Raw genomic sequence first — 27,656 nt, 5'->3', positions numbered from 1 at the left:
TCCAATATCAAAATTGTCAGGTCTTGCTTTTATTGAAAAGTGGCATCCTGCAAACTTTAGAAGTGGGATATTAGAAGATCGAAGCGCCTTGAAAATCCAGCGAAACGAATTTTTTTCCAAGAACCTCCAACTTAGAGAAACTGCTGTTTTGGGAATGGAAATGAATGCGATGAGAACGCTCCTGATGCGACGGTGCTGATAGAACAGTTTTCCAGGTATTGAAGCTGCCAGGGTGGCGGACAGTACTGGAGCCAAAGATTGCGGAGGTTCGATTATCCAGACGATGTGTACGAAATGCTTATGAAGATGCTATACTGCCCGGATGCTACGGTAATGCTGATGATGTGCCAGTTTTCCATCCACTGACGCTGCCGAGATGGCAAATAGTGATGGAGCCGGGATCACGGTAATTTGATCTTCAAGTTCAGCCTAGTTTCTCGAAAGTGGTTCTTTTTCAAATTATGATCAATTTGCTTCCGAAATTTGATTGTACATTTTTTGTCATGTGTAGATTTTTTATTGTATCTGTCAGGTGAAACATTGAGGGCGATGTGATCAGCCAGAATGGCCGAGCCGAAAGTCCTGTGAGCTTAGTATAGGTTTTAGAGCTAAACAGGAGGCCACGATTATATATAAAATAGTTCGTCAGATGTTTTCCAGACGTCAACGAATAAAGTCCAATTTAAAAATTATCAAGTCTTGTTTTTATTGAATACGGAAATCCTTCACAAAACATAAGCATTATGACTTTTTCTAACGCCTTTTCAAAATTCTCAAAATGTCCAGTTTTTTTAAACCATCTGGCAAGCCTAGAGCCAGAGAGCTCTCTTGGTAATTCTGTTCAATGTTTGCTAAACCCAGAGGTCTAATAACAGGCGCAGTACACGACACGCTTCGCAAATTCTTTAGAATTTTCAATTAAAATAAATGATTTAATGTTTCGATTGATTGATTCAACCTTTTTATTTTATTTTCGTTTTAGACTTCACATTCAAACGATGCATCATCCGGTCAATCCTCGTATGGTTAGCGGTTCTAATCGCGGAAATTCTTCCCCGGTTCGATGTAGTGATGAGCATCATTGGTGGAACGTTAACAGGGCCTCTAATTTTCATACTGCCCCCACTGTTTTACCAGAAAATGACCAGCTTGGAGACAATCTATTACCAGGAGATGGAACGCATTCAAATCAAAGATGCCTCTGCAACAAGTCATGACGATCTGGAACCGTTGATCTTCCAAAGCGCCTACGGATCGATTGGGCCAGGTTCCAGTGGATTTCGACCACCCCGAACGAAGGTTTACTTCTTCGAAGATTGCTTCTCGATCTGTAACGATCAAATTGTCCGTTTCTGTCGGTTCATGTATAGTGACTGCATACTTTCAGCAGCCGTGATACTGTTCGGCATCGGTGCTACGTTGATTTCAACATATTACAATATGTTTGATGTGACAGAAATTGGGTTCACCTTTTGGGGTTCTTGTGCCACCAATCTGACATTGGGAAGTGATTTATGATATTTGTTTGAGTAAAATGGTTTTTAAAACATTAAACTTAGATTTATTTTTCCCGTTTTGGTGTAGTTAAATGCTATTCATAATTAAGGCACATTGACTGCGGCACCTGGCCGCTTTCACTGGTCACCGAAATTGAACCCTGCTTTTGGTATCGTTTTATATCACACGTGTTCTGCCTCTCTGCTGATTTTGCTCTGCTTATTTTGGAGCTTTCCATCCACCGAAGGCTGCTTCCAGTTCCCGGGCTATGCACAAACCTAACCGATCCTGATACGGAGCAGTTACTACCTGTATGCCGATGGGAAGTCCCGCACGGTTGAAGCCCAGTGGAACATGAGTCCCTGGCAAGCCAAGCGCATTGAACAGCATCGAATATGTGACACCGGTGATTAGTCCGAATGATTCGTAGTGACGCGGTGCCGCCGTTGGGAACGTTGGCAGAAACAATACTCCATCGGTTCCGAGAGTTTCCTAAAAAATGATAATGTTTCGTTTACGGTTTCGTCTTGATTTGACTGTAACATTTACCGTGATCTGCTTCTTAAGATTTTCAGCCATTTGAAGGTACTGTTCCTGTTGCTCCGGTGTGAACATGTACTTGGTCGCGTTGAGAATGTTGAACACAACTCCGGCCAGCGTAAACTGTGACCTACCGATCATCGTCCTTCCGAGCTCCATGATTAAATTAACTTTTTCCTTGGGGTTCTCCCGGTTCTCAAACAAATCCGGAATGTCTTCGAGCGATTGCAGGGTACAAACGGACATCTGCAAACTGTTGTTTATATTGTCGAACTCGGCCCGCTCAGTTTGCAGACCGTGATCCTTGAAGTATTGCACCGCTCGGAACAAAGCGATCTTGATCTCCTCGTCAACTGGTATCATTCGTAGATCGAAACCGAAATCTTCCATGTAGAAGATTTTAATATCTTTGGTGTAGACAGTTTCGTCCAGCCGCAGCTTGTACGCCCGGGATCCCGCCATGATGTGGACCAAAGCTGGCAAATCCTTCGCGTATCGGCACATGGGACCCACCGTTAGCAACTGGCTGAACTTCGGATCGGAAGCCATCGGAAAGTGACCCTTGATGGAGATAACATCTACAATGTGATGACAGCAAAGTTGATCAACTATGAACACACATGAACAATACTGTTCGTTCTCACCTGCCGTCGGTTTGTGACCGAAAATGCCGTTGAATAGAGCTGGCATTCGGATCGAGCCTGCCACATCGCTACCGACGCCGAACAGGGACGCGCCGGACCCGATCAGGGCACCCTCACCACCGGATGAGCCGCCGGCCGTTCGTCGGTTGTCGTACGGATTGAGGGTACGGCCGGTGATGTGGTTGTACGACTCCCAGCTGAGACAGTATTCCGGCGTGTTGGACACCAACAGAGGAATGCATCCGGCCGCCCTCAGCAGTGCCACCGCCTCACCGTCACAGCTTGCCTTGATGCCCGCCCTTGGCAGTGAACCGCCGGTGAAGAGTGCACCTGAAAAGTTTTTGAATATTTATTCTCATTTTCAGGCAAAATTAAAACATTTGGTCACTGAGTCCGCATACACATTTTTTTTTTTAATTTGTTGTCCATATTTGAAAATTATCATCCGTAAAATTGTTTCAGTGCAATGGAATAGCAATGTATTTTTCTGATTTTTAAATTTTCATTAAAATTTTTATAATTCTGAAACAATGAAAAATTACAACGTTAGGAAGGATTAATGATTTGGGCGCTTATTTAACCATATGCGATTTAATTCATCGACGTTTTTCGACGGATCCGCCGAAAAACGTCGATGAATTGAATCTCATTGAACCATAAAAAACAGCTATAGTATGTGAGTTACATCATTCTTTCGTGTTCATAATCTTAAAAAATCTATTTTCTAATTGAATGAAATTTGAAAAAGTAGGTAAAAACGTTAGACATGTTTAAACGTTCAAAAACGTTAAAAATTTTAAATTGTTTTTTTTTACCAAATGCTGAAAAACAGTCCCTGGGAGGCATAAAGGGTGATACGGTCAAAATTTGGTCAAGGGAAAACGCGTGTAAATCGGTGAAATCGTTTATTTAAGAAGTCAAATTAAATTTCTTTTTCAAGTTTAATTAGTATAAAATTCAGGAAAAATATTCAGTTAGGCTTCCAAATCCGAATTGCCGGGCTTTACGCTTAACCCCTGCCATCAGATTTTGTACAGCCACCTTGTCCATCTTCTTCGCCGCAGAAAGCCAGTTTGCCTTGAACTGCTGTTCGTCCTTAGCAGTTTTTTTGGTCTTCTTTAGGTTCCGCTTGACAATAGCCCAGTATTTCTCAAATGCGCGGAGCTCTGGCGTGTTGGGAGGGTTCTTGTCCTTGGGAACCACCTGCACGTTGTTGGCGGCGTACCACTCTATGGCCTTTTTACCGTAATGGCAAGATTCCAAATCCGGCCAAAACAGTACGGAACAACCGTGTTTCAGGAAAGGCAGCAGACGTTTATTCAAACACTTTTTCACGTTAATTTCTTGGTTGACAGTCCCGGAAGCTATGAAAATGCTGCTTTTCAAGCCACAGGTACAGATGGCTTGCCAAACCAGATATTTCTTCGCGAACTTTGACAGTTTCATGTGCTTGAAAATATCTGCTACCTTTCCCCTTCCTTTTTCCGTATAAAACTCCTGTCCCGGAAGCTGCTTGTAGTCGGCTTTGACGTAGGTTTCGTCGTCCATTACCACGAGTCAAACTTCGTCAGCATCGTCGTGTACAGCCTCCGGGATCGCGCTTTGGCCGTCATATTTTGTTTATCATCGCGATTTGGAGTCACTACCTTCTTGTGAGTGCACGGTTGTAGACGATACACCCAGCTTATTTGCGGCAAGAGTTGTGGTTTACAAATATTGCATCTAAACCTGCTGTTGCATGATAACCCAAGCAACCAAAAGTCTCATATCTACTTCAACTCGTGCCTCCAAAATTCGAATTCCGCTGAACAAAGGTTCCAAAGGAATTTGGTACCGAATTTTCTCGAATGTGAGCATGAAAGTTACAAAAGGTTCCTCAAAAAGTCTTCTATGGACTTGAAGTTCCAAGAAGTTCCTCAAATAGCCTTTTACGTGACAAGTCAATCGCACCCACACAGTATAAAAGTTACAAATTAGGTCTCAAATAGCCTTCTGTGAACTTCAAGTTTCAAGAAGATCTTCAAATAGCCTTCTGTGAACTTCAAGTTCCAAGAAATTCCTCTAATAGCCTTTTTTGTGACATGTCAATCGCATTTTTCAGAATAAAAGTTACAAAATGGGTCTCAAATAGCCTTCTATGGACTCGAAGTTCCAAAAAGTTCCTCAAATTGCCTTTTTGAGACATGTCCGCCATTTCATGAATATGAAATGGAAACGAACATCACAAAAGGGCATATAATAAATAAATCATGATTTGGGGCTTGGAAATTGTTTAAAATTATAATTTATATTGAAATTTCAACTCAGAGCAACTTAAAGATAACTCGCAAATGATTGTTTTTTAAAAGAATAAATATTTTGACTTTATAAAATTTCGTTCAACTGTATTTACTTACCACGAATTGATCACACATTGAAAGTCAGTTGAAGCAATTCATTCATTAAATATCAAGATAAACTCAAGAATTTGTATAATTTTTAGCTTAACAGTTATAAACATGGAATTCCATTTTTTTAAAAACCGATATTATTTTAACGGATGATTGATTTTCCGTTTCGTAATGTTTCTTAGTCATAATAAACATGCGTCTTTGCTGCTGGCTGCTGGCTGCCCTCGCGGGTATTCTAGGAAGCTTATAACCACTTTGAATTTTAGCTGCCGGTAAGGCAACATCTAGGCGTAGCGTCGTGGCAGCGTGTTTGGCTATAATCTCGGAGGATCGGGTTCAAATCTGGTACCAGGACTAATTTTTTCCATTAGGTTGTTTGATTGCTTGAGTAAGCGAATCAAATAATTGTGTAGCAGAAATGGCGTGCGTGTTGGCATGATCGAACAAAGCAATTAAGTAAGATCAATTGAGGGAGGTGATGGATGGAATAAAGATGGATGTCGAGAAACCGGCAGCACCACATGGGCTGGTGGTGACCAAAGTAAGAGAGGAGAGGAGAATATTTTTTTTTTGTTTTCGCTGATTAAACGTTTACTTGTGGGCTGAACAAAGGCCGTTCAAATCTGTAAAGGAACTTCAAAGTTTCAATAAGAACTTAAATTTCGGGCTGAATAAAACGAACTTCAGCCATGCTTCCGAAAATCAATCATTTTCACTGAGCCATGCTTGACTACATTCAGAGCCAAAAAATCAAAGCAGTCAAATTTTCCTTCTTCAACCAAATCATACAAACAATCATGCATGACAACGACGCTTCTGTATTTGTAACACTTTTGCGATACATGATGAGGTAAAAAAGGACGCAGACTATCAGCAACGAACGTCTCGATGCTGATTTCCTTCCCCTAACGACTTTCAACCTTTAGGATCATAACTGATATGTATCAGTTCTGAGCGATCTATGTAGGCTATCAGATGATTTTTTATTTTTCGTTTTGCCTAGAAGGACAAAATCATGACTAGGTAACCGCAATGAACTGTCCAGCATGTGCTACAGCTTTTTTGAACATGTGGTCCTGGTATTTATTCAGATTTTTCCTTTTGAAACATTAATGATCGTCTATCAATAACGAGCATTATCAACAATGATGCGAGGATAGACGTTCGGGAATGATTGAGGGAGCGACGTTCAAAATGTATCACCAAGTATGTCGATCACCGTCGATTAGCCACGTGACGAATAGCAACGGTAGCCTCCGGTGGGGCATGGTATATCTTCTTGTATCAAGTTAGTGTTGATTTTCGACATATATTCAATGGGTACTTTTACCACGTGCGTATCACAGCACTCGGAGGTAGCATCATTCTAGCTAGAAACCATTCCTGATTGCTTTTCTTGAGCGATTTTCCGACCACTGACTTCAGCACATTGATTATGCTGATTAAGCTGTGTTCGACCCTTTTAACGAGACTTTTGGTTGCTTGGGAACCGTTTGACGGTTTTACTTTATCAAAGTGATCAATTTCTTCATTTGTATGACATGAAATGATGAAACAGACGTTCCTTTATAATTTTGAATCAGAAAAAAACAGATTGCAATTCAAAAACCTCTGAATTTTTTTTTCAAGAAACCACACTTTTTTGCAGTTTCAAATCGTAGATGGCAGCTTTATCTTGCAGTTAAAACCAGTTTGGGTCTTAGTAGTGATTCATTATCGATTTCGCTGCCTCCAAACGAATGGCCGTACTTAGTGCCTTTCTTCAGCACCGCCTTCGACACCTGGAGTCTGGAGTTCACCATACCTTATTCAATCACAGATCGGCCACGTTTTGATAGACACTTCTCGGACAGCATTGACGTCAGATCCTGTCAAGACGCCAACATCGAGTCAGACCACTATCTGGTGATGGTGAAGGTGCTCCCTTAAACTCTCCATAGTGAACAACATACGAAATCGACGACTTTCTTGGTTAAATATCGCAAGACTGAAGCAACCTGAGGTGGCAGCAGACTACGCGCAATCGCTCGAAGCAGCGCTGCCGGCAGAGGGCGAACTTGACGAAGCCCCTCTTCAGGACCTTTGGGATACCATCTAGATAGCCATCAACAACGTTGCGGAGAACGTCATCGGGCATATGGAACGAACTCGACGGAACGACTGGTTCGATGAGGAGTGTAAGAAGCATCCTGACGGACAATCAAGAGGTGATAAAAAGGTGGAAGTAGCATTTCAATAAACACCTGAGCGGCGCACATGGCATTGCAGCTGAACTCATCAAAATGAGCCCGGACAAGTTGGCCGATTACCTACACCTGTTGATGGTCCAGATCTGGGAAACAGATCAGCTACCGGAAGAGTGGAAGGAGGGGGTAATATGCCCCATCTACAAGAAGGGCGACAAATTGGACTGAAATGATATTCTACACAATTAAATACAACTCGTTCAGTTGCATAAAAATGTTAAATTTGTAGAATTTGGTCTAGCGGTTTCTGAGATTTAGAGTACAGAATTTCAATGTTTTCCGTTTAAAATTTCTTCGCGGTCCTTAATGTGTTTTAAGAAGAATTTTCATCAAAACCTACTCAACTTTTGTTAATGCACGGAACATCTTTTTTGAAGTTGTAGAATCGAACAGGGTTGCGTCTATCACATAGTTGGTCATGTGTGGCTCACACCTCAAAATTTACAGTGCGAACAAAGTGTTCTGTTGTGTTCTGTTGTGTTTGAAAGTTTATCTCGATGATACAAGCATAATTTTTTTTATAAGACGCAAAAAATTATAAATTATGTTAACTAAATATGTTTTTCCCAATTTTTCTTTGAAAATCCGGACAAGCCCAGATAAAGTCGGACATTCTAATCTCGATTTACGTGATCTAGAAAGTTAAAATGACATCATACATACATAACATGGGAAATCCTACATGGCAAATAGGACTGGTCAAGACGAGTCAAATAGAAATTCGCTGCAGCTTTTTTTTTAGGTTTTCGACAAAAAACTGAGCAGTTTTTGAAAAGAGTTGAAATATCGATTAAGACAAAAATTCATGCCGGAACCAATCAGCCTAACTATTGTTTTATGTACTATTTGTAAGTTGATGCTGTTTGATGATATTTGCAAAGCTGTTCAATGAAAAACTTTCTTTAAGACTTAAAAAAGTTTTTTATAATGTTCATTTCTCGCGTGAGCTTCCATTACGTCGTATGAAACATCTCAAGGGTTCACAGAAAAGTGCTGCAAAAGTTATCAAAACAACTTGAAAGTTTGTATCTGACATATAGAATACATTTTCTATCCCTGCAAACTTGCACTTCGCTTCGAAAACAAACTCCTCACCTTTCAGCCCACAACTTTCCTTTACGGTGAATGGAACTCCTAACAGTGGGTAGGTCTTGATTAGCCAGATCGTTTGCATGTTGGCGATCATTTCATCCGCCTTCCGGGCCTCGTCGATTGCTGCCGAAAAACGTTCTTCGACGACCGCATTGATCAGCGGATTCACCTCCCGGATGCGATCGATATAGGCCCTCACGATGTCTTCCGACCGAAGCTGGACAGAAAAAAAAATCAAAAGAAAAAAAAACAAACATGAGATAACTATAAATAACTTACTGGACAAACATCGGCTGCTGCCGGTTTTTAATGGTGAAACAACAACAGAATGCCGTTAAATCTTTGCAAATGCTAATTGAACACACCTCCAACCGCTGGAAGCTGTGTCTTATTTGGAACTTCAAACAACGAAAAAAAAAATCACACAGTGAAGAACCGGTGTGATGGATTGTGCTTTTCTTCAGAAACACATAAGCACAAGTGGGAAGTGACCGCAGCACCGTACGAGTAGGTAATCTCCGCTCATAAGGTTTCGAAGATCAAGTTCAAGGTGCCTTTGGCTTGCGTGTTTCTACCACAAACGAACAATACTTGATTGCACAGAACCGTGATAATTTATGCGCACAACTGGTTTCGGTTTATTGAACATTGCTATTTATTATATTTTTTTTACTAGCCAGTACCGATATATCGACAAAACATAAGATTTTTTCTAGAACAAAACAGATTCTGCTGTCAAGCTGTTAGCAATTCATACATTTTATTGTCATGAATGGTTGAAATGTTCTTCTAAACTTTGCCTAAAAATCAAATAAATAATTCTGAAGGATTTTAACGAGAATTTACAGCAATTCCAGCAACACCAGCCTATGCGAAAATTATTTTTGATATTTAGAGGATTCATTTCCACATTAAAGTAGCACTTGAACTTGAAGCTATTTTAATGATTGGAAAGGCAGTTTTTTGTTATTATCATCTTTTTTTTTAATGAAAAACGTAGAAACTTTATTAGGTACTTGTTCCATATGTTTATGCAATTATTTTTTAATAATTCTGATGAAGCACGAATATTGAGCTCTTGCAGGATTTTCAAAGTTTGTGGTTTGGCTGGGATGCAGGTATAAAAAGTTCGTTTATCACCATTATAGGAACAACAGGATCATCTAATTTAAGTAAACCCTGGCTGCCCCCTTCCCTCATCGCATCTCAATGTAGTTTGATGAAGTTGTTTCAATTTGAATCGTTAGTCGTCTAGTATTATTGAATATATGTATCTCTATGTTTGTATACATATCTCATCAATCTCCAGGGCTTGATAAAAGAAAAAAAGAAAAGAAATAAAATCACTCAAATGTCAAATTGGTCTAATTAAATCACCGGCTGCCAGGGAATGGGTAACAAATTTGCTTTCTTGAAAATCCCGCGTGAGCTCTCATTACGTCGTATGAAACAAAATGTAAACAAAGAGTTTTATAAGGAAAAAATACAAAAACTGACATAAACTCGAAACTTCTTTCCTTTTAGAATATTTGTAGCTTGGGCAACATATTCTATATGTCAGATACAAAATTTCAAGTTGTTTTGATAACTTTTGCAGCAGTTTTCTGTGAATCCTTGAGATGTTTCATACGACGTAATGGAATCTCACGCGAGAAATGAACATTATAAAAAACTTTTTTAAGTCTTAAAGAAAGTTTTTCATTGAACAGCTTTGCAAATATCATCAAACAGCATCAACTTACAAATAGTACATAAAACAATAGTTAGGCTGATTGGTTCCGGCATGAATTTTCATCTTAATCGATATTTCAACTCTTTTCAAAAACTGCTCAACCTAAAAAAAAGCTGCAGCGAATTTCTATTTGACTCGCCTTGCCATGTAGGATTTCCAATGTTATCATCCCTACCAAAACCTATCTGATACAGCTTTATGGGTCGTAAGAGTTCTCTGCACCTAAAAAGTTATTTTTGATGTTTCAGATAATACCTTCTATGATTGCTGTCACGGTGTACTTTATGGTCACGGTGAAAATATCATGAATTTCTCGAAATAAATACAACGGCTCACCGGGCAGGGACTTGAACCTGCAATCTCCGCTTCAGTACAACAGCACGTTAGCCAATTTCACCACGATGAACGTGATGGAATCGGCCAACACGAGCAATCGAGCTCCACCGATCAACTACTGGACCTTCTATCGAAACCAGAACCCGGTAACGTTACACGATTTGTCTATGTATCGTGTGACCAACATCTTTTAAATATGTGCTCGTGAATCTCGTTTTTAAGCTTTTTTTCCTCAGATTTAAGCTTTTTTTGCCTTGAGAGCATAGTAGATGAAAGCTTAAATCTGAGGAAAAAAAGCTTAAATCTGTCAAAAAAAGGGGAAATCTGAGAGATGTGCTCCACACGGTTTGAATAACATTGCCGGGATGTGATCGAAACACCATGTATAGCCCGCATGTGATGTTTCCCAACTATTGTTCTCTCTTGTTTCTCTATCAATCACCACCCAGCACCTTGAGCAGCACCGATTGCTTCTTCATCTGACCGTGAGTTGCGGCAAACCCGAAGCAATCGACCATGTGCTTGCTCGGCTAAAATCCCGCCCGAGTCGATGGGTCAGGGTTGCCAACTTTTTTTTTAATCAGGGAACTGGTGAATAAAAATCAGGCAAAATCAGGCTACGTAAAAGTAACGGAAATTTCGCTGAAAGTGGTGACCTTTGTTTTGGTCATCGCTCCACATTTTCACTCTAATATGTGTTGCCAGAGGTTGAATAATTCCACTGAATCAAAGCAATTAAAACATTCCCTTTAATACATTTTTTTTTTTAATAATTAAAGGGAATCTTTTAATCGCTTTGATTCAGTTACATTTTAACTTTTTCACTTCAGCAATGGTACCTTTTTCATTACATTTTCAAAAATCAGGCAAAATCAGGCATATTTTCAAAAATCAGGGAAAATCAATGGCTTATCAGGTTATCAGGCTGAGTCTCGAAAAATCAGTCAAACCCTGAAAAATCAGGCACATTGGCATCTCTGGTGGTAATAGAAAAACAAGAGAGATCAATAGTGGGAAAGATCACATGCGAGTTATACATGGTGTTTCGATAGAAGGTCCAGCAGTTGATCGGCAGAGCTCGATTGCTCGTGTTCGCCGATTTCATCATGTTCACTGTGGTAAAATTGGCTAACGCGCCGTTGTACTGAAGAGGAGATTGCAGGTTCAAGTCCTGTCGGTGAGCCGTTGTATCTTTTTCGAAAAATTCATGATATTTATGGCAACAACTGGCGTACGTACAACTGATAAAGTCGGACAGCTTGGCCGGTGGATTGAATTAAGTGAATATTTTTATTTTTTGCTTTTGCTACAAACACACGCACATTGCTCGGATCGCTGGCTGCGTGATGTTGGCTAGGTATTTATTTCCATTCTCCCTCGTCTTGTGATGGATTAGGGAGGGACGTGAAAACGTTTTTATTTTGTTTCTTTCAGTCATACGCAATGCGGTTGCGCTGGGAGGTTAATGCCGGCGGTCGCAAATCGAATAATCCCTGGTCGCGTTCTGCCAATGATCCTATGATATTGATTACTCACGATTGGCATATGTAAAGACTTAAAGTTGAGTGTATGAATCGCATCAGTAGGCTTATGAATGATCTTGTTATTAAACGAAAGTCATATTTTTAACCAGAAAAAAAATGAAATAAAATTTGAGAAATTGATTTTTTTTAAACGACAGAATTTTTTGTCATTTTTGTCATTTTATAGATCGATGATGTCTTATTGACTGAATCACAAATCACAGAAAAAAGCTCAAACCCAAACTTATATTTTATCATTGGAAAAAAAAGCAACAATTGTAAATCGTCAATGCAACATTCCATGCAACATATGTAGTTTATTGTCTACTTCAACGTTATCAATGAACGTATGTAGGCAACGTGTTGAGCAAAGTTGTTAACATTTTTTATACCCACAACCCGACCGTGAAACCAATCGATCAAAACCGAGCGTTCTTTGCTCATTGTACGCGTGCCCAAATGGCGATAATCAACTTAAAAGAATGCTTAAAGGGCACGGGTCGGAGTGTAGAATGTCGGTCACTGACCACGCACCGTGTTCTTGCTGTTTGTTATGAAGATAATTATCGGAACTGATCTGGTCAAACGTAAAGCAAACGAGCGGCCAGAACCAAAACAAAAATATAAACCGATTCAATCCATTGAAAGTAAGTTGATGTTTGGGCTTTGAGAGCTGATTGGTAGACAGATGTTTGAAGATAGCTGCATATTAAAAATTTCGATTTTTTTACTACCCTGATAGTTTTGAGCTGTGAGTTCTAATATTTAATTCAGGATTAGAATTGTATTTATGGATGGTAGTAGCCTTGAAAATTAACCTTTTTCATTGCCTGTATTTAACAGATCAAGTTCCGGATGGATGGCAAGGAATTGCGTGCAACTTCACTTGAGTTTGATACCGCGTCAGGTTTAACCTCTAATTATCATAGCAAAAAAATAAATTTTCAAGCCATAAAAAGTGTACACACGAATCCCACCTCAAGGGAGTCGTTTCAACTAATTGCTCACTTCAATTTAGTACCTTTTAACAAATATTTTTTTGTTTGGTCCATAAAAAGAACACTTAGCATCTAGCGACTGATTCAGGAGAACGAGAAATTCTAGAGTTCACTGTCAATGTCTAAATACTAGGTACTTCATAAAGATGTCAACCAGGTTTCAATTCGCAACGCAGCGCAAGGATTTCAATCCAAGATGTGTTGAAGGGGTGCTTATTCTGGGGGTTGCGATAACTGACACGCAAAATGCTGGCGATGATGCTGATAATTGATGTGATGCCTAGCTGGAAGTTAATCTTGTCGGCACATTCTGAGGTCATAGAGAGCAAACATTCGAACGTTAACTAAATGGCTTACTTATGAAAAGTGGGTTTTTTGCACAACCTCCATAGGTTATATCCTGAATTGTATTTTTTATAGGAATTAAACCCATTTATGCCATTCTTCCGCAGATCTGGCATAATATCAAAATTTGAAATGAACTATAATTAACTAGCTAGCATGTTCAAAATCCATCAAATAAGCTTTCTAAAATATGATAACAGGCTCAACTGCGCCAATAGAAGACAGTTTTAATAAGTGGTAAAATTAGAAGTAAGAGAGCATGTTTAAAAAAATATTTTCATGTTCCGCATTGGTGCAAAGTCAGTTTTTTAACATTTGAAAACCCAACGTCTGTTTGAGATACATTCAGGCCCACACAGACACTTTTCTGTATAAAACTTGTTTTTTTTTGTTTTTTTTTCGATTATGGTCGTTTTGACATGGAGACATTCGCGACTCCATATCAACGATACAGCTGTTAGTCATTGGAATACTTATACGGCACACTGTCCCTACTTTCATAACAGTCCCATATGCAAAAACGAGCAAGCGAAAAAATCAACCTTTTCTGTTTTAGAATACATTTTTAAATTGTGACCACAACCTTCAGCACAAATGAAAATCGTTTTACGGAATGTGTTCTAGGTTGTCAGAATAAATCATAGGACCTGAAATTTTCGAAATTGGGCCATTGGTAAGGTCAGGAGCATCATTTTTTTTGTTATGGTACTGTAATGCGAGCATAAAGGATGATACGGTCAAAATTTGGTCAATATCAACTTGACGTATTTCTTTCAATTTAGCATTTAAAAAACCCTGAACACCCCTCATTTTGAAGGTGTTTGTGTGTAGAATGTTGCTCCTATTTTGATTTTGGAATTCATTTTTCAGTTGTCAAAATGCCGTCCAAGGAAGAAGAGCAGCCTATCAAAATTTTGCTCGCGCATCGCGAAAATCCGAGCTACTCGCACACAAAACTGACAAAATCGCTAAAAGTTGCCAAATCAACCGTTACAAATGTAATTAAAGTGTTTAGGGAACGTTTGTCGACAGCCAGGAAGTCTGGATCGGGGGGAAATCGAAAACCGGAAGCCGCTGAGACGACAAAGAGAGTTGCCGGTAGTTTCAAGCGAAACCCTAACCTCTTTCTCCGAGATGCCGCAAATTTAAGCTGAGTGTATCGTCTACAACCGTGCATCGAGCCAAAAAACGAGCCGGACTATCGACTTACAAGAAGGTAGTGACTCCAAATCGCGATGATAAACAAAATACGACGGCCAAAGCGCGATCCCGGAGGCTGTACACGACGATGCTGACGAAGTTTGACTGCGTGGTAATGGACGACGAAACCTACGTCAAAGCCGACTACAAGCAGCTTCCGGGACAGGAATTTTATACGGCAAAAGAAAGGGGAAGCGCATGAAACTGTCAAAGTTCGCGAAGAAATATTTGGTTTGGCAATCCATCTGTACCTGTGGCTTGAAAAGCAGCATTTTCATCGCTTCCGGGACTGTCATCCAAGAAATTTACGTGAAAGAGTGTTTGAATAAACGTCTGCTGCCTTTCCTGTAGAAACACGGTTGTTCCGTACTGTTTTGGCAGGATTTGGCATCTTGCCATTACGGTAAAAAGGCCATGGAGTGGTACGCCGCCAACAACGTGCAGGAGGTTCCCAAGGACAAGAACCCTCCCAACACGCCAAAGCTCCGCCCAATTGAGAAATACTGGGCTATTGTCAAGCGGAACCTAAAGAAGACCAAAAAACTGCTAAGGACGAGCAGCAGTTCAAGGCAAACTGGCTTTCTGCGGCGAAGAAGGTGGACAAGGTCTGATGGCAGGAGTTAAGCCTATGGCCCGGCAATTCGGATTTGGAAAAGCGGAAGCCTAACTGAATATTTTTCCTGAATTTAATGAAAAAGAAATTTAATTTGATTTTTTAAATAAACGATTTCACCAATTGACACGCGTTTTCCCTTGACCAAATTTTGACCGTATCACCCTTTATTCGAGACCCATTCCACGGTGACGTCACTAATTTGTTTGAGCAATGTTCCAGTAAAAAGTATATAAAAGATAATCTAAATAGCATACCCATCTAAATGATATACCATTGATGATGATAATACCATTATACCATTGATTCAGAATTTAAAGCATTACATTTTGATATTAAAAAGTTTATTTCTCGATAAAATAGTTAATGAAGTCGTATCGCATACGATTTAGATTTTCCGAAAATTTCACATTTCCAATATATGATTGAAAGTTATGTTTGAAAAACTACTTTTAAGAGAGTGTATTGATTTTTGAAAATTTTGAAAATAAAAACTGGCTCGTATAGCTCGAAAACTTAGCAGTTTTTACTGAATTGTAGCTCAATGAAATAAAAAAACCTACTTAAAAACTAGAAACCGATTAAAAATATATTTATTATCCTGAATTTTATGAAGGATCAAGATTTTGCCTAGATTTTTGAATTTCAGGATACAATGCTTTAGTTAGTGAAAGAAATTTTTGACAATTTTAAGAAAATTCAATTGAAAATGATAAATGTAACTATTTAATTTCTGACTTCACAAAAGGGCGTTGGAAAATTGTTACTATTCCAAACAAATAATTCAAATTTCAATTCATTTCATTAAGAAAGAAATTCTCGAACTACAATTCACAATGAGAAATGAATTTTACAATTGACTAAAAACAACATGATATTTTCGAATCATCATTCTGAAAAATATACCAGGATAAATAAGTGTTTTAAAATCAGTTTTAGGTTTATTACAATTATTATCAAAATACAGGGGGCATAAGGGCATAACGAGCACCCAGGGCATAATAGGCACCCCTTCTTTCTACAAAAGTACGTACTTTCTTAACCCTCATCCGCATTAGATTTCATTACCCTAATCAGCACTTGTGGTGTCAATTTGACACCACAAGCTCAAATCGTTATAACTTTTGGCGTGTTAGACCGATTTATACAAAACTTACATCAAAAGAAACCTTGTAATGTCAGTAAAATATGATTAGAACATTATATATAGCTAAAGTTACTAGTTTTCTCGTTATTCAGCATGAAAGAAAAAAAATCCGAAAAAACATGCCTCACGAAAACTGTTGTAGTTCATATGTTACACGTCCAAAAAAATATTTGCCTTATGCATATGAAAGCTGAAGTTAATGCCTACATCATGAAGTTAAGAAATATTTTTTTAAATTTTTTTTTAATGAAATGGTCACAAAAAGTTCAAAAAAATGGTCTAAAAAACCTACTTTTCATTCGATTGCTAGTAAATACTGTTTGAGCGATGGTAGAGTTTTGAAAAAAATATGACTACTAAATATATTAAAATTCCAACATTTTGCTGTCTTTAGATTTTTAATGCAACAAAAATTGAATTTACTGGAATTTTTCAAAGTTCACTACTTTGCGCGATTTTTTTTACAAATTGAAATTTCATCTGTTTTTGTGGTCCACCGTCATGTTGTACCCGGATTATCAGTGCTTTTACTTTGTTTGGACCAACCAAAAGTATATTCATTGGAAAGCACATTTAATCTACATTCTAGTGAGGTGCTGCAATTCACGCTGTGAGATTTCACAAAAATATGAAAATTATAAACATAAAATCATTCCTGAATTTCTAGAACCACAAGCACCTCGTCCAGCAAAACGTGTTTGTTTGCTCTCTGAGTAGGTACGGTGGGTGGTGATTCGGGCAGAGAGCGAAGCCTACAGACCAAGAAATGCACGACACGCATCGTTATTTCGTCTGTCGGCTTCGCTCTCTGCCCGAATGTTGGAATTTTAATACATTTAGTAGTCATATTTTTTTCAAAACTCTACCATCGCTCAAACAGTATTTACTAGCAATCGAATGAAAAGTAGGTTTTTTAGACCACTTTTTTGAACTTTTTGTGACCATTTCATTAAAAAAAATTTTAAAAAATATTTATGATGTAGGCATTAACTTCAGCTTTCATATGCATAAGGCCAATATTTTTTTGGACGTGTAACATATGAACTACAACAGTTTTCGTGAGGCATGTTTTTTCAGATTTTTTTTCTTTCATGCTGAATAACGAGAAAACTTGTAACTTTAGCTGTATATAATGTTCTAATCATATTTTACTGACATTACAAGGTTTCTATTGATATAAGTTTTATATGAAGTTCATAATAATTCAAACGACTTAAATAGATTTTACTTTCGTGGTGTCAAAATGACACCAAAAGTCGGAAAAGGGAGTTTTTTTGTCAAGGCTTCCAGGGTTCGTCCATAAAAAAAGTAAAGATGCGATATTGAAGAACTTTTGAATTCATTTAGGGTCCCCGAAGAAATTTTTGTATTTTGAAGCTTCTGAAAAAAGTTACAAGCCTTCAAACTTGCAATGGTGTCAAAATGACACCCTAATGCGGATGAGGGTTAAACAAATTTTCATGAGGATTTGTTTCGTACTACCTATAGTTTTAATTTTTCACCAAAAAAGAAATATCCTTTTCATCTTTACAGAAATATTAAATAATAACCAGCCAGGTTGTCAACTGAAGAAAATATTATAATTTTCGAGCACCACCAAATAAGCTTTTATGACCTTTAAATCATCTTGATCTGTAATGTACGCACTGCAACATGATTTAAACATTGTTTCTCAATTTTCACCATCATAAAATTTTTGATTTTTCACTTTAATCAATTTTAATCGCATTTTTACTTAAATTTGTTGACCTGGGGCGAACAGAGCACTATTAATCAGGGCACAATGAGCGTTTGTTGCCGTATAATCTAGCAGCGAATTCAACTCGATGAAGTCAACTGAACAATAGAGCTACAGCTTGATTTGTTTCATCTGTCGATTTGGCCTATTGGTAAGGAGTCGGAGAGGTAATCAGAAGACTCGAGTTCGATTCCTGTTCGAGGGGATATTTTTTTCACATACCATTCATGATTAATTTTTTTGATAGTTACATTATACGGCTAGTAGCATCCTCCGTCAAACAAAACACCAGAAACATAATGCATGAGCATGTGTTAGTTCTTTGAATTCTTCGTTTGATGAATCTACGCCTTCAGTTAATCGAGTCGAATTCGCTGCTTGATTCTCCGGCAGTAAGAGCTCATCGTGCCCCGATTAATGGTGCTTATACTGCCCCAGGAGGGTTCTCATTATGCCCCTACAGTGCCTGGTTTTCAGCTTTCGGCAAAAAATTTTAAAATGCATTTTTAAACGTTTTTATCCACTTTTACAATATTCATACAATTAGGCAATAGACTATTTGAGTGTCGGAATACGAAATAATGATGTAATTCACATATTATAGATGTTCTTCATGGTTTTATAAGCATTTTCCTTAAGGTGGCCATTATGCCCTTATCTCCCCTAATCTGATATATTTGTTTCTCAAACGTAATTTCGAAATCAAAATCATTAAAAATTTTGGTTCGATTAACTTTCATTGATATGAAGAAGCTCATATAAAATAAATAATTGAAAAGTTTATTTTTTTTCCTATTCAACAACAGGTGAATCATTTTCCTTTGTAAAATGACATTTATAACAAGAGATTTTTTTTATTGAGCTCATAGAGTCTTCCTGTTATACAAAATACGAAAATCAACTTTTCTCAATATTTTTTCACACGAAAATTATAGATTCTCAGATTGCAGTTGTATTAAAGAAAATAGGTTAAAAATGTTTAAATAAATCCCCCAATTTTATTTTTTTTCTAATATCTAAATAAGAAAGTAAGTAAGTAAGTAAGTAAGTAAGTAAGTAAGTAAGTAAGTAAGTAAGTAAGTAAGTAAGTAAGTAAGTAAGTAAGTAAGTAAGTAAGTAAGTAAGTAAGTAAGTAAGTAAGTAAGTATGTAAGTAAGTAAGTAAGTAAGTAAGTAAGTAAGTAAGTAAGTAAGTAAGTAAGTAAGTAAGTAAGTAAGTAAGTAAGTAAGTAATTAAGTAAGTAAGTAAGTAAGTAAGTAAGTATGTAAGTAAGTAAGTAAGTAAGTAAGTAAGTAAGTAAGTAAGTAAGTAAGTAAGTAAGTAAGTAAGTAAGTAAGTAAGTAGGTAAGTAAGTAAGTAAGTAAGTAAGTAAGTAAGTAAGTAAGTAAGTAAGTAAGTAAGTAAGTAAGTAAGTAAGTAAGTAAGTAAGTAAGTAAGTAAGTAAGTAAGTAAGTATGTAAGTAAGGAAGTAAGTAAGTAAGTAAGTAAGTAAGTAAGTAAGTAAGTAAGTAAGTAAGTAAGTAAGTAAGTAAGTAAGTAAGTAAGTAAGTAAGTAAGTAAGTAAGTAAGTAAGTAAGTAAGTAAGTAAGTAAGTAAGTAAGTAAGTAAGTAAGTAAGTTAGTAAGTAAGTAAGTAAGTAAGTAAGTAAGTAAGTAAGTAAGTAAGTAAGTAAGTAAGTAAGTAAGTAAGTAAGTAAGTAAGTAAGTAAGTAAGTAAGTAAGTAAGTAAGTAAGTAAGTAATAAGGTTAATTTAGAACTAGAATAAAGGAAACATGTCGAGACATTACTGTAAACATCTGACACACCCTAGCGTAAAGTCCAACATAGGGGAAGTAGGGATAAACATTAAGCAGCTAACACTATGGTGATTTGTATCACCGCTTATCAAAAAATAATGAAAGGGATGGTTCGTAACAATTTGTTATGTAATGGTATGGAGCTTGCCACTATATGAAGCTGCATGTTTGCGCTCGATTGAACGACTTAATTACTACTAGTCAAACTAGTATAGATCACAACCTAAGATTTATATTCGATGATCTGGGCGGCAGGTCAGCTTTGGATTAGGTGTATGATTTGATGACGAAGAATAACTAGCCGCTCTAATAAGTAGGTACCTCGATGGATGGTTCATTCGGAATAAGACTCGAAGCAGCAAGCAAAAGTAGGAAGTTATTGTGGGATTAATTAATAGGAGGGAAGAGTGGGCTTATGTAGGCCATGGGATAACATAGGCCACCTTTAATATCTTGGATGTGTGTTATGATGGGAAAAACTGATCCAAATTATATTTACAGGATTTTCCAGATGCATTTCCGAATGCATTGTTAAGTAATAATTGCTAAAATGTTGAACACGTTGCATGGACGATAACTTTTTCTGTCTTCTGCTACTAAATTTTGAATCAGAAATCAATTAACCGTGCCAAAAAAAATCCCCGTTTATGAATATCATCTCGATGCGTACAACTCACCTAATTTTTGCAAAAACATATTTAACAGTTACTAAAATCAGAAATCAATTGACCGTCCCACCCCCCATGTATATGTCGATCGTTGCATAACAACGCAAATAAAGGGTGTACGAAATCAAATTGCACCACTTTTAAATTTACCAGTTGAGTATTTTCTATTGAAATTTTGGGTGGAATTAGTTCAATGTGTATTTGTTCACGCTATGTAAGTTTCACTAGCAGATGTGCAGTCGTTGCGAAGATGGAGTCGGAAGAACAGCAGGGGCGCAAAGAAATTTTGCGCACGTACCTTGAAAATCCGCATCTTTTTCCTCGTGCCATCAGAAAGAAGCTGGGAATGGTACATTCTACGGTTTCTCGTGATTTAAATCGGTAACACGAACGTTTGACCATCGATCGGAAAGAAAAAAGTGGCAAGAATGGACCACCGTATTATGTTAAGGATCACACGCGGGTGGTTCAAGCTTTCATGAGGAATCCCAACAGTTCAGTTCGAGATGTGGCGAAGAAACTGGCTAAGGAGGTCAATTTCGTGCCGAAGCATCTCAACCCCCCGAACGCATCGGAACTGCGGCCAATTGAAAAGTACTGGGCCATCATGAAGCAGACATGAAAGCATCCTAAGGAAGTGAAATCGGAGAAAGAAATGAAGAAACATGGATTGCCACGCAAAAAAAAAGTTGGTCCAAATATTGTACGGGACCATATGAGTAGTTTAAAGAAGATGGTTCGTGCTTTTGAATATGGAATTGAAATTGAATAAAACCAACATGGGAAAATATTCATAACATGTTTTTTTTACTCCCTGTAAGTTTGAAGGTGACGGGGTGAACGGGTGAATTTTGCCGAATATTTTTGTGTGTCGCAATTTGATTCCGTACACCCTTTATTGCCAAAAAATTGAACCTCTTTGTGGACTCTTATACAAAAACATATGATGTCTAAAATCAATTGCTCTTCCCCCAAAACTCCCGTGTGTAAATTTTCGAACCAATCCATTGCATAACTACATGAATAGCGAGAAAAACAGCAAAAAAAGAGATTAAGTGGTGTGGAATACAAATATTTCATATAATCTCGTTGTTATATGGAACATGGAACTTTGCATTGGATTTATACATTTTTGAGAACTCGTGCAAAGCCGGATAAATCCGCTAATTATGTAAACTTCAAAAAGGTACCTACTTTAAACTGCGATCAACCTCTACCACTTTGATGGATTTTATCTGAGGTGTTATCTGAGTAAAAAGCTTGTGATATAATTCTACGTTGAATCTGTATGGCTTTTTCTCAAATACTGTTATAAATCAGTTACCTAACTGGGGTAAAATGCAAAAAACAATGTGACACTTTGTGAATTTCTTTTCCTGTCGTCTCTACTTGCTGAAACAAGGACGTGCGAATGGGGGGAGGGGAGTCCAGGGGTCTACCCGGTCAGGAGGGAAAAACTAAATTATATCAAGATGAGATATTTTGATACTACACAGTAAACGAAAATTACCGAGTTCGGTAATTTTTTAACCGAAATCCTAACATGTGTAAATCGTTAAACTGTTCGGTAATTTTTTCGGTAAAAAATAAACGAACATCGGTTAATGAAGAATCGATTTACCGATGTTCGTTTATTTTATACCGAACAGTTTAACGATTTACACATGTTAGGATTTCGGTAAAAAAATTACCGAACTCGGTAATTTTCGTTTACTGTGTAATTTGTGTTTAATTGAATCCAACTTCTGGGAAACCGAAAATGTAGCATGGTTTTAGCATTTAATGTGGTTTATTGACATTCCACTAGAAATTTTTCTCGAAGCACTCATATCTTGATAAGTTATAATTTTGATAGGATTTGTTCTGCCTAATATCAAACTTTGCTATCTGAACCAGATATAATCTTGATAAGAGCATTTCAAAAATTGATATAATTTAGCTATGATCGTATAGATTTTTTGATATAATTTGAGATATTTTAACATCCTACGAGTACTGAATTATAACTCATTTAGATAGAAAAAGAATAGTATCAAAATATCTCATCTTGATATAATTTTGTTTTTCCCTGCTGATCGGGATGGGACATCTGCGTATTTGAATTTTGCACACGAACTCGACCGAACTGTCAAGTTGCCATTCTTCAAGAAACCAACACTTTTCAACATCATCTTTATTTTGTGGTTATTATTCTTCTAAATGCTCAACTCAAACATCAAAGAATTTTGTTGAATTACACAAGGCCACAAAATTCACATTTTATTCAGGTGCAGATAATTTAAGAGCTAATTTTGATTAATTTCGGTGTCTTGCAACTTTATAAAATAGGTATAAATTATTTGATCTGATAAAACTTCATTTTAACTTCTGCAAAAACGCTTGTTAGAGTTTTCTATTTGGTCACTTTTCCCAATTTTGTAAAACAATAGATTTTAAACGAACTTTTAACGATGCTTTAACTAAATTCCATTTGAGATATTTTTTAAAGCAAAAATCAAATCGTTTTGCAGATTTTGAGAAGTTTATAAACAAGTTTTAAAATCATATGACGTTTTAATTAAAAAATGTCTTCCAAAAATGTTAAAATGGAATTTTTTTATACAACAGAACGTGTTTTAGATCCAAGAATTTACTGAAAAAGCCGAAATATTTTCGCGTTGTTTATATTGTAATATATGAAAAGACCTTATTGATGAAAGTCATGTTCTTTAAATAAGAAAAAAATTAGAGATTATTGAAATTTAAGCAAATCGAAAGTGAGAAGAAATGATTAGATATTGAAAATGAGCGAGTAGAATTTGATTCGAAGCATTTTCATCCCATTTCATTAATTTCATTTCATAAATTTTTTCCTCATGGGACATATTATAATCTAGAAATGTTATAACAAAAAGAACACGACTTTTACCGAAAAGGCAGATAAATTCAGTTAACATTTTATTATAATTTCCAAATAAATTGACTAGTTATATATTTTTTTTTGAATAAATTTACCGAATTTTATAGTCAAATTATTAAAAAAAACTTAAGCAATTGTCTTTGTTTTTTTAAGTCTAAATTTTTGTGCTTTAAAAACATAATCTTCTCGGAAAACTAAAAATCTAAATTTTCAATAAGAACAACTTCGTTTTTGGCTTATGGATAAAAGCTCGAGAAAAATGATCCGAAGTAGCAACTTCAAAGCTTACTTTTAATGCGCAATGTTGACTCAATTACTATTTGGTTTTCTTAGTTTCCCGAAAACCTCAATTATGACAAACGTTTCAATTCCAGATCGCATCACGAAAAGCGTTACCACAAAAAAGTTAAAGTGGTTTCAAGCATAAAGTAATTTTCTTAATCTTTAATCTTGTTTATTAAAAATGTTTTCACAATCAGAAAATCAGAAGAGGATGGATTCAAATGGATTCATGTATAGATTCATCTAATTACAGATGATTTTTATGATTTCTAATAATTCAACCCTCTAAGACTGCAGACAAGATTTGATTCCGATTTTTAAGATTTGGGGATATTTTTTTAAAACATTATTCTTTGTTTTAATTGATTATTTTCTGTAACTAGTTTAAAATAATTTTGAAATTTTTTTATAGATTTTGATGGGAATGTTGATTCAACCAGTCCAATTATTATAGTTGAAATTTAAAATGAAATAATTAGCACAGAACACTTAAAATATATAAGGGCATACAGAGCACCCGGGGCATAATAACTGATTATTAATAAGCACTACTCTTTTCTACAAAAGGGTACGTATTTTTTTAAATAAATTTTCATGCGGATAAGTTCCGTACTTCCTATAGTGTTAATTTTTCAGCAAAAAAGAAATCTCATTATCATTTTTACAAAAATATTTAAAAAAAAACCAACTAGGTTCTCAAGTGGCGAAAATATGATAATTTTTGAGCACTGGAAATAAGCTTTTATGATCGTTCAATCATCTGAATCTATCATGTACGCACTGCAACATGTTCAACACATTGTTTCTCAATTTTCACTATCATTGATTTTTTGGTTTTTCACTATAATCAATTTTAAAACACGTTTTTACTTTAACTTATTGACTAGGGGCGAACAGAGCGCAATTATTCGGGGCACGATGAGCGTTTTCTGTCGTAGCATCTAGCAACGAATTCAACTCAATAAAGTCAAATGAATGATAGAGCTACAGCTTCACCAGTTTACATCTGACGTGTTGGCCTATTGTTTAGATGTTGGAGAGGTAATCAGTAGGTTCGAGTTCGATTCCTGTTCGAAGATATTTTTTTTATTTACCATTCATGATTGATTATTTTGATTGTTGCATTTAAAGACTAGTAGAGTCTTGGAGGATGATGCAAAGCACCAAAAATATAATGTATGAGTATGTATGAATTTGCTTGTATTCTACAAAAGTCATACATTATTTTAGTATTGCTTTGTTTAATGGATCTACGCTTCACCGTTTAGTGTTAAATGCATCGATCTTGAATGGTGAATAAAAAAAATCTCTTCGAACAGGTATCGAACTCGAGCCTACTAATTACCTCTCCGACATCTAATCAATAGGCCAAATCGTCAGACGAAACAAGTCAAGCTGAAGCTCTATTATTCAGTTGACTTCATCGAGTGAAATTCGCTGTTAGATTTCCCGACAGAAAACGCTCATCGTGCCCCGATTAATGTTGCTTATACTGCCTCAGTGGGGGTTCTCATTATGCCCCTACAGTGGCTGATTTTCAGACTTCGGAAAAAAAAATTTCAAATGCATTTTTAAACGTTTTCATCTACTTTTTCAAGTATAATCCAGTTAGGAAATATACATTTTTAGTGTCTAAATACGAAACAATGATGTAAGTCACATATTATAGCTGTTTTCTATGGTTAAATAAGCGTCTTTTTTAAGGTGGCCATTATGCCCTTATTTCTCCTATATTTTTTTCAATATTTCAAATATAAAAATTCAAAAAAAATTGTATGGGGGATCACCAACCAAATATTGTAACTTTTCATGGGGATGAATCGGAAAAAGCTCTACTTTCAGCCCATGGAAAAATTAGTCTAACTGTATATTTTTTTTCTTTAATTCCTTCTACGAAACACACCGTGCCATAATTATTGCCCATTTTTGGTGATTTTTCTAACTATATAAATTTTAATTTTGAAAAAAGCGTTGATGATACCCCAGTTGACGGTATTAAGAAATGTAAAATATAAAACCCGTTGAGAGCATTAAGTAAGTACCGTAAAACGGGGTAATTTGATCAACATGAAATGTTATTTCCAAATCTTGAAATATCTATTTTTTCGAAGGCTCACAAACAAACACCCTTCTTGATGAAATCAAAGCGTTTAGAAATAGCAGATTGATTTATGGTGACAGTTCAACTTTTTTCCTTAGTAAATTTAAAGTTTTAGTGTAGTTTTTGTCGTATTTTGAGGTAAATTTTTGATATTTAAAAAATAGGAACGTTTTCCAAGATTAAGCCAGTGAAAGGCAAAAGGCTAGAACCCAATCAAATGATAAAGTTTGAAGGAAAAATTTAAAGGGGAATAGTGGAAGGTCTAGAGAGTTGAATGATGGCAAAATTTCATTTTTGTTATTGTAATTTATGCCGCATCATGGTCCAACTTTTAATTTTAATTGTTGTTCGGCCTAAACACACGAAATGCCTTAGTTTATCAATTTCTAGCATTTGTAAATATTATGAAGGTGTTTTGTTTCCTTTATGATCTAGAAAACTCGTTGAAACCGTCAACATAGTGACTCATCAATGACATCCCAAAGCATCAAATTCAAAACCAAGACTAAATCGATTTTTAAATCAAATTTAAAGTAGTCTAATAAATTTCTGTAACCATGTTTTACGTTCATAGGAGTCCAGTACTAGTTTTTAAAATATGAAACATGCCATATTCCCCTTAACAGAAAAAATAATCGAGAAATATTGAAATAAGTGAGTGTTCGATATACCCCGTTTTACGTTACTAGAAGCATGAAATCTAGACGTACCTCCTTGTTTCTAATGCGCTCGGCTAGATCAACGGCCGGAATTTCCAGCATTTCGTTCAGAATTTCCGGAAATGGCGTTTTCCGCCGGGATCCACCGACAAATTTCAGCAGCGGCCGTATCACAAAGTTTAGCACCCTCAACAGGATACCTAACGCTGCCAGCCACCATTCCATTTCGTTGAGGAACTTGCTTCGGGAAACTTTTCTTTGCTCGACGTCACACTTCAGAGACGGTTATTGATTGAATTCGTGTAAGTATGTCTACTGTTACAACTACGCAACTGTTGGTTCGCAGGGTAATAGAACAAAATCTCAAAAAGTAGTTCGCACTTGCACTGACTCGTTTGAACAGGGTGAAAACCACTATATGCTGTAACACTTTTTCGTCTCTTTATGGGTAAGTCGTTAGTTTGCTGATAGTGTTCTCTATAATTCCAGGGGTGGGCCTAGAAGTGTGTGGAAAATTCGTTTTTCTTTTCTAGTCCGCTTCGCTCACAAGTCTCGAGGTGCTAAAAGCGGCTTCTAGCTGTATCGACAGTAATTTGCTTTATCGAAGCACCACTTAGCTATTAGAATGTCGTATCACTGCTTACCCCCTAAACTCCACTAAAATATGCGGTACCAGCCAGGGGATGTTTCTTTAATCGATGCTACCGCACGGTTTGTGTGCAAAGGTCGCGAACTTTAACCAGAACGAACGTCGCCGCGCGGCTTCCTCAAACATGAGAAATTCCACGCTCTGTGGACGTTTAATAGATGGAAAACTACTACACAATAACACGAAGTTTACCGGGTCGACAACTCGCTGCCATCAATTCTAATCGATTCAAATTGCCAGCTTAAGTTTTTTTTCTCAGCTTTCTCCGACGAGGCAACAGCGAGCTAGATGTTAATTCACCCACGTTCCGCTTTCATCTATATTAAATGATAGCGTTTATCTTCGCAATGGAGACGCACGATTGTTGTTGATCCGGTAGATTTGGAAATCCGACCCGAGAAGACGATTCCACTCTACCCTCATACAGACAGTCCTACGGTGTGATCGGAAGAACTTTATCGAATTAGCTAGGTATAAGGCTAGCTGATAGCGACCATTCTAGGATTTTTTCGAACCGAACTGCTCGCCGTCCAGCGACATACTACTGAGACTGAGACTGAC

General features: G+C 36.8%; 2 protein-coding genes across 2 annotated transcripts in view; one reads left to right on the top strand and one right to left on the bottom strand.

Moving 5' to 3' along the window:
* LOC129740050 (uncharacterized) overlaps nt 1–1,548 on the top strand; it is an 18,862-nt gene extending 17,314 nt beyond the window's left edge. The window contains exon 2 of the mRNA XM_055731637.1: nt 983–1,548. Within this exon, the coding sequence (XP_055587612.1) occupies nt 983–1,518 (536 nt within the window). The 3' untranslated portion in view covers nt 1,519–1,548. The remainder of the gene's footprint in view (nt 1–982) is intronic.
* On the bottom strand, nt 932–27,656 carry LOC129740051 (fatty-acid amide hydrolase 2-B-like). Its single transcript, XM_055731638.1, has 5 exons — nt 26,498–27,656; nt 8,413–8,626; nt 2,682–3,011; nt 2,047–2,615; nt 932–1,989 (listed from the first exon to the last, which is right to left on the bottom strand). Exons 1-5 carry the CDS (start codon nt 26,669–26,671, stop codon nt 1,717–1,719), a joined length of 1,560 nt encoding a protein of 519 aa, XP_055587613.1. The 5' UTR covers nt 26,672–27,656; the 3' UTR covers nt 932–1,716.

Source organism: Uranotaenia lowii, chromosome 1, assembly GCF_029784155.1.
Source record: "Uranotaenia lowii strain MFRU-FL chromosome 1, ASM2978415v1, whole genome shotgun sequence".
NCBI lineage: Eukaryota > Metazoa > Arthropoda > Insecta > Diptera > Culicidae > Uranotaenia > Uranotaenia lowii.
Note: the sequence above shows the minus strand (reverse complement) of the source record. Positions and strands in the feature narration are given on the sequence as shown.

Coding starts and splice junctions, on each gene's coding strand:
- LOC129740051 (XM_055731638.1), bottom strand. CDS start 26,671: ATGGAATGGTGGCTGGCAGCGTTAGGTATCCTGTTGAGGGTGCTAAAC. Junction 3,012..8,412: donor GGAAAGTTGTGGGCTGAAAG/GTGAGGAGTTTG, acceptor AAAACTTTTCAG/GTGCACTCTTCACCGGCGGT. Junction 1,990..2,046: donor ATCTTAAGAAGCAGATCACG/GTAAATGTTACA, acceptor ATCATTTTTTAG/GAAACTCTCGGAACCGATGG.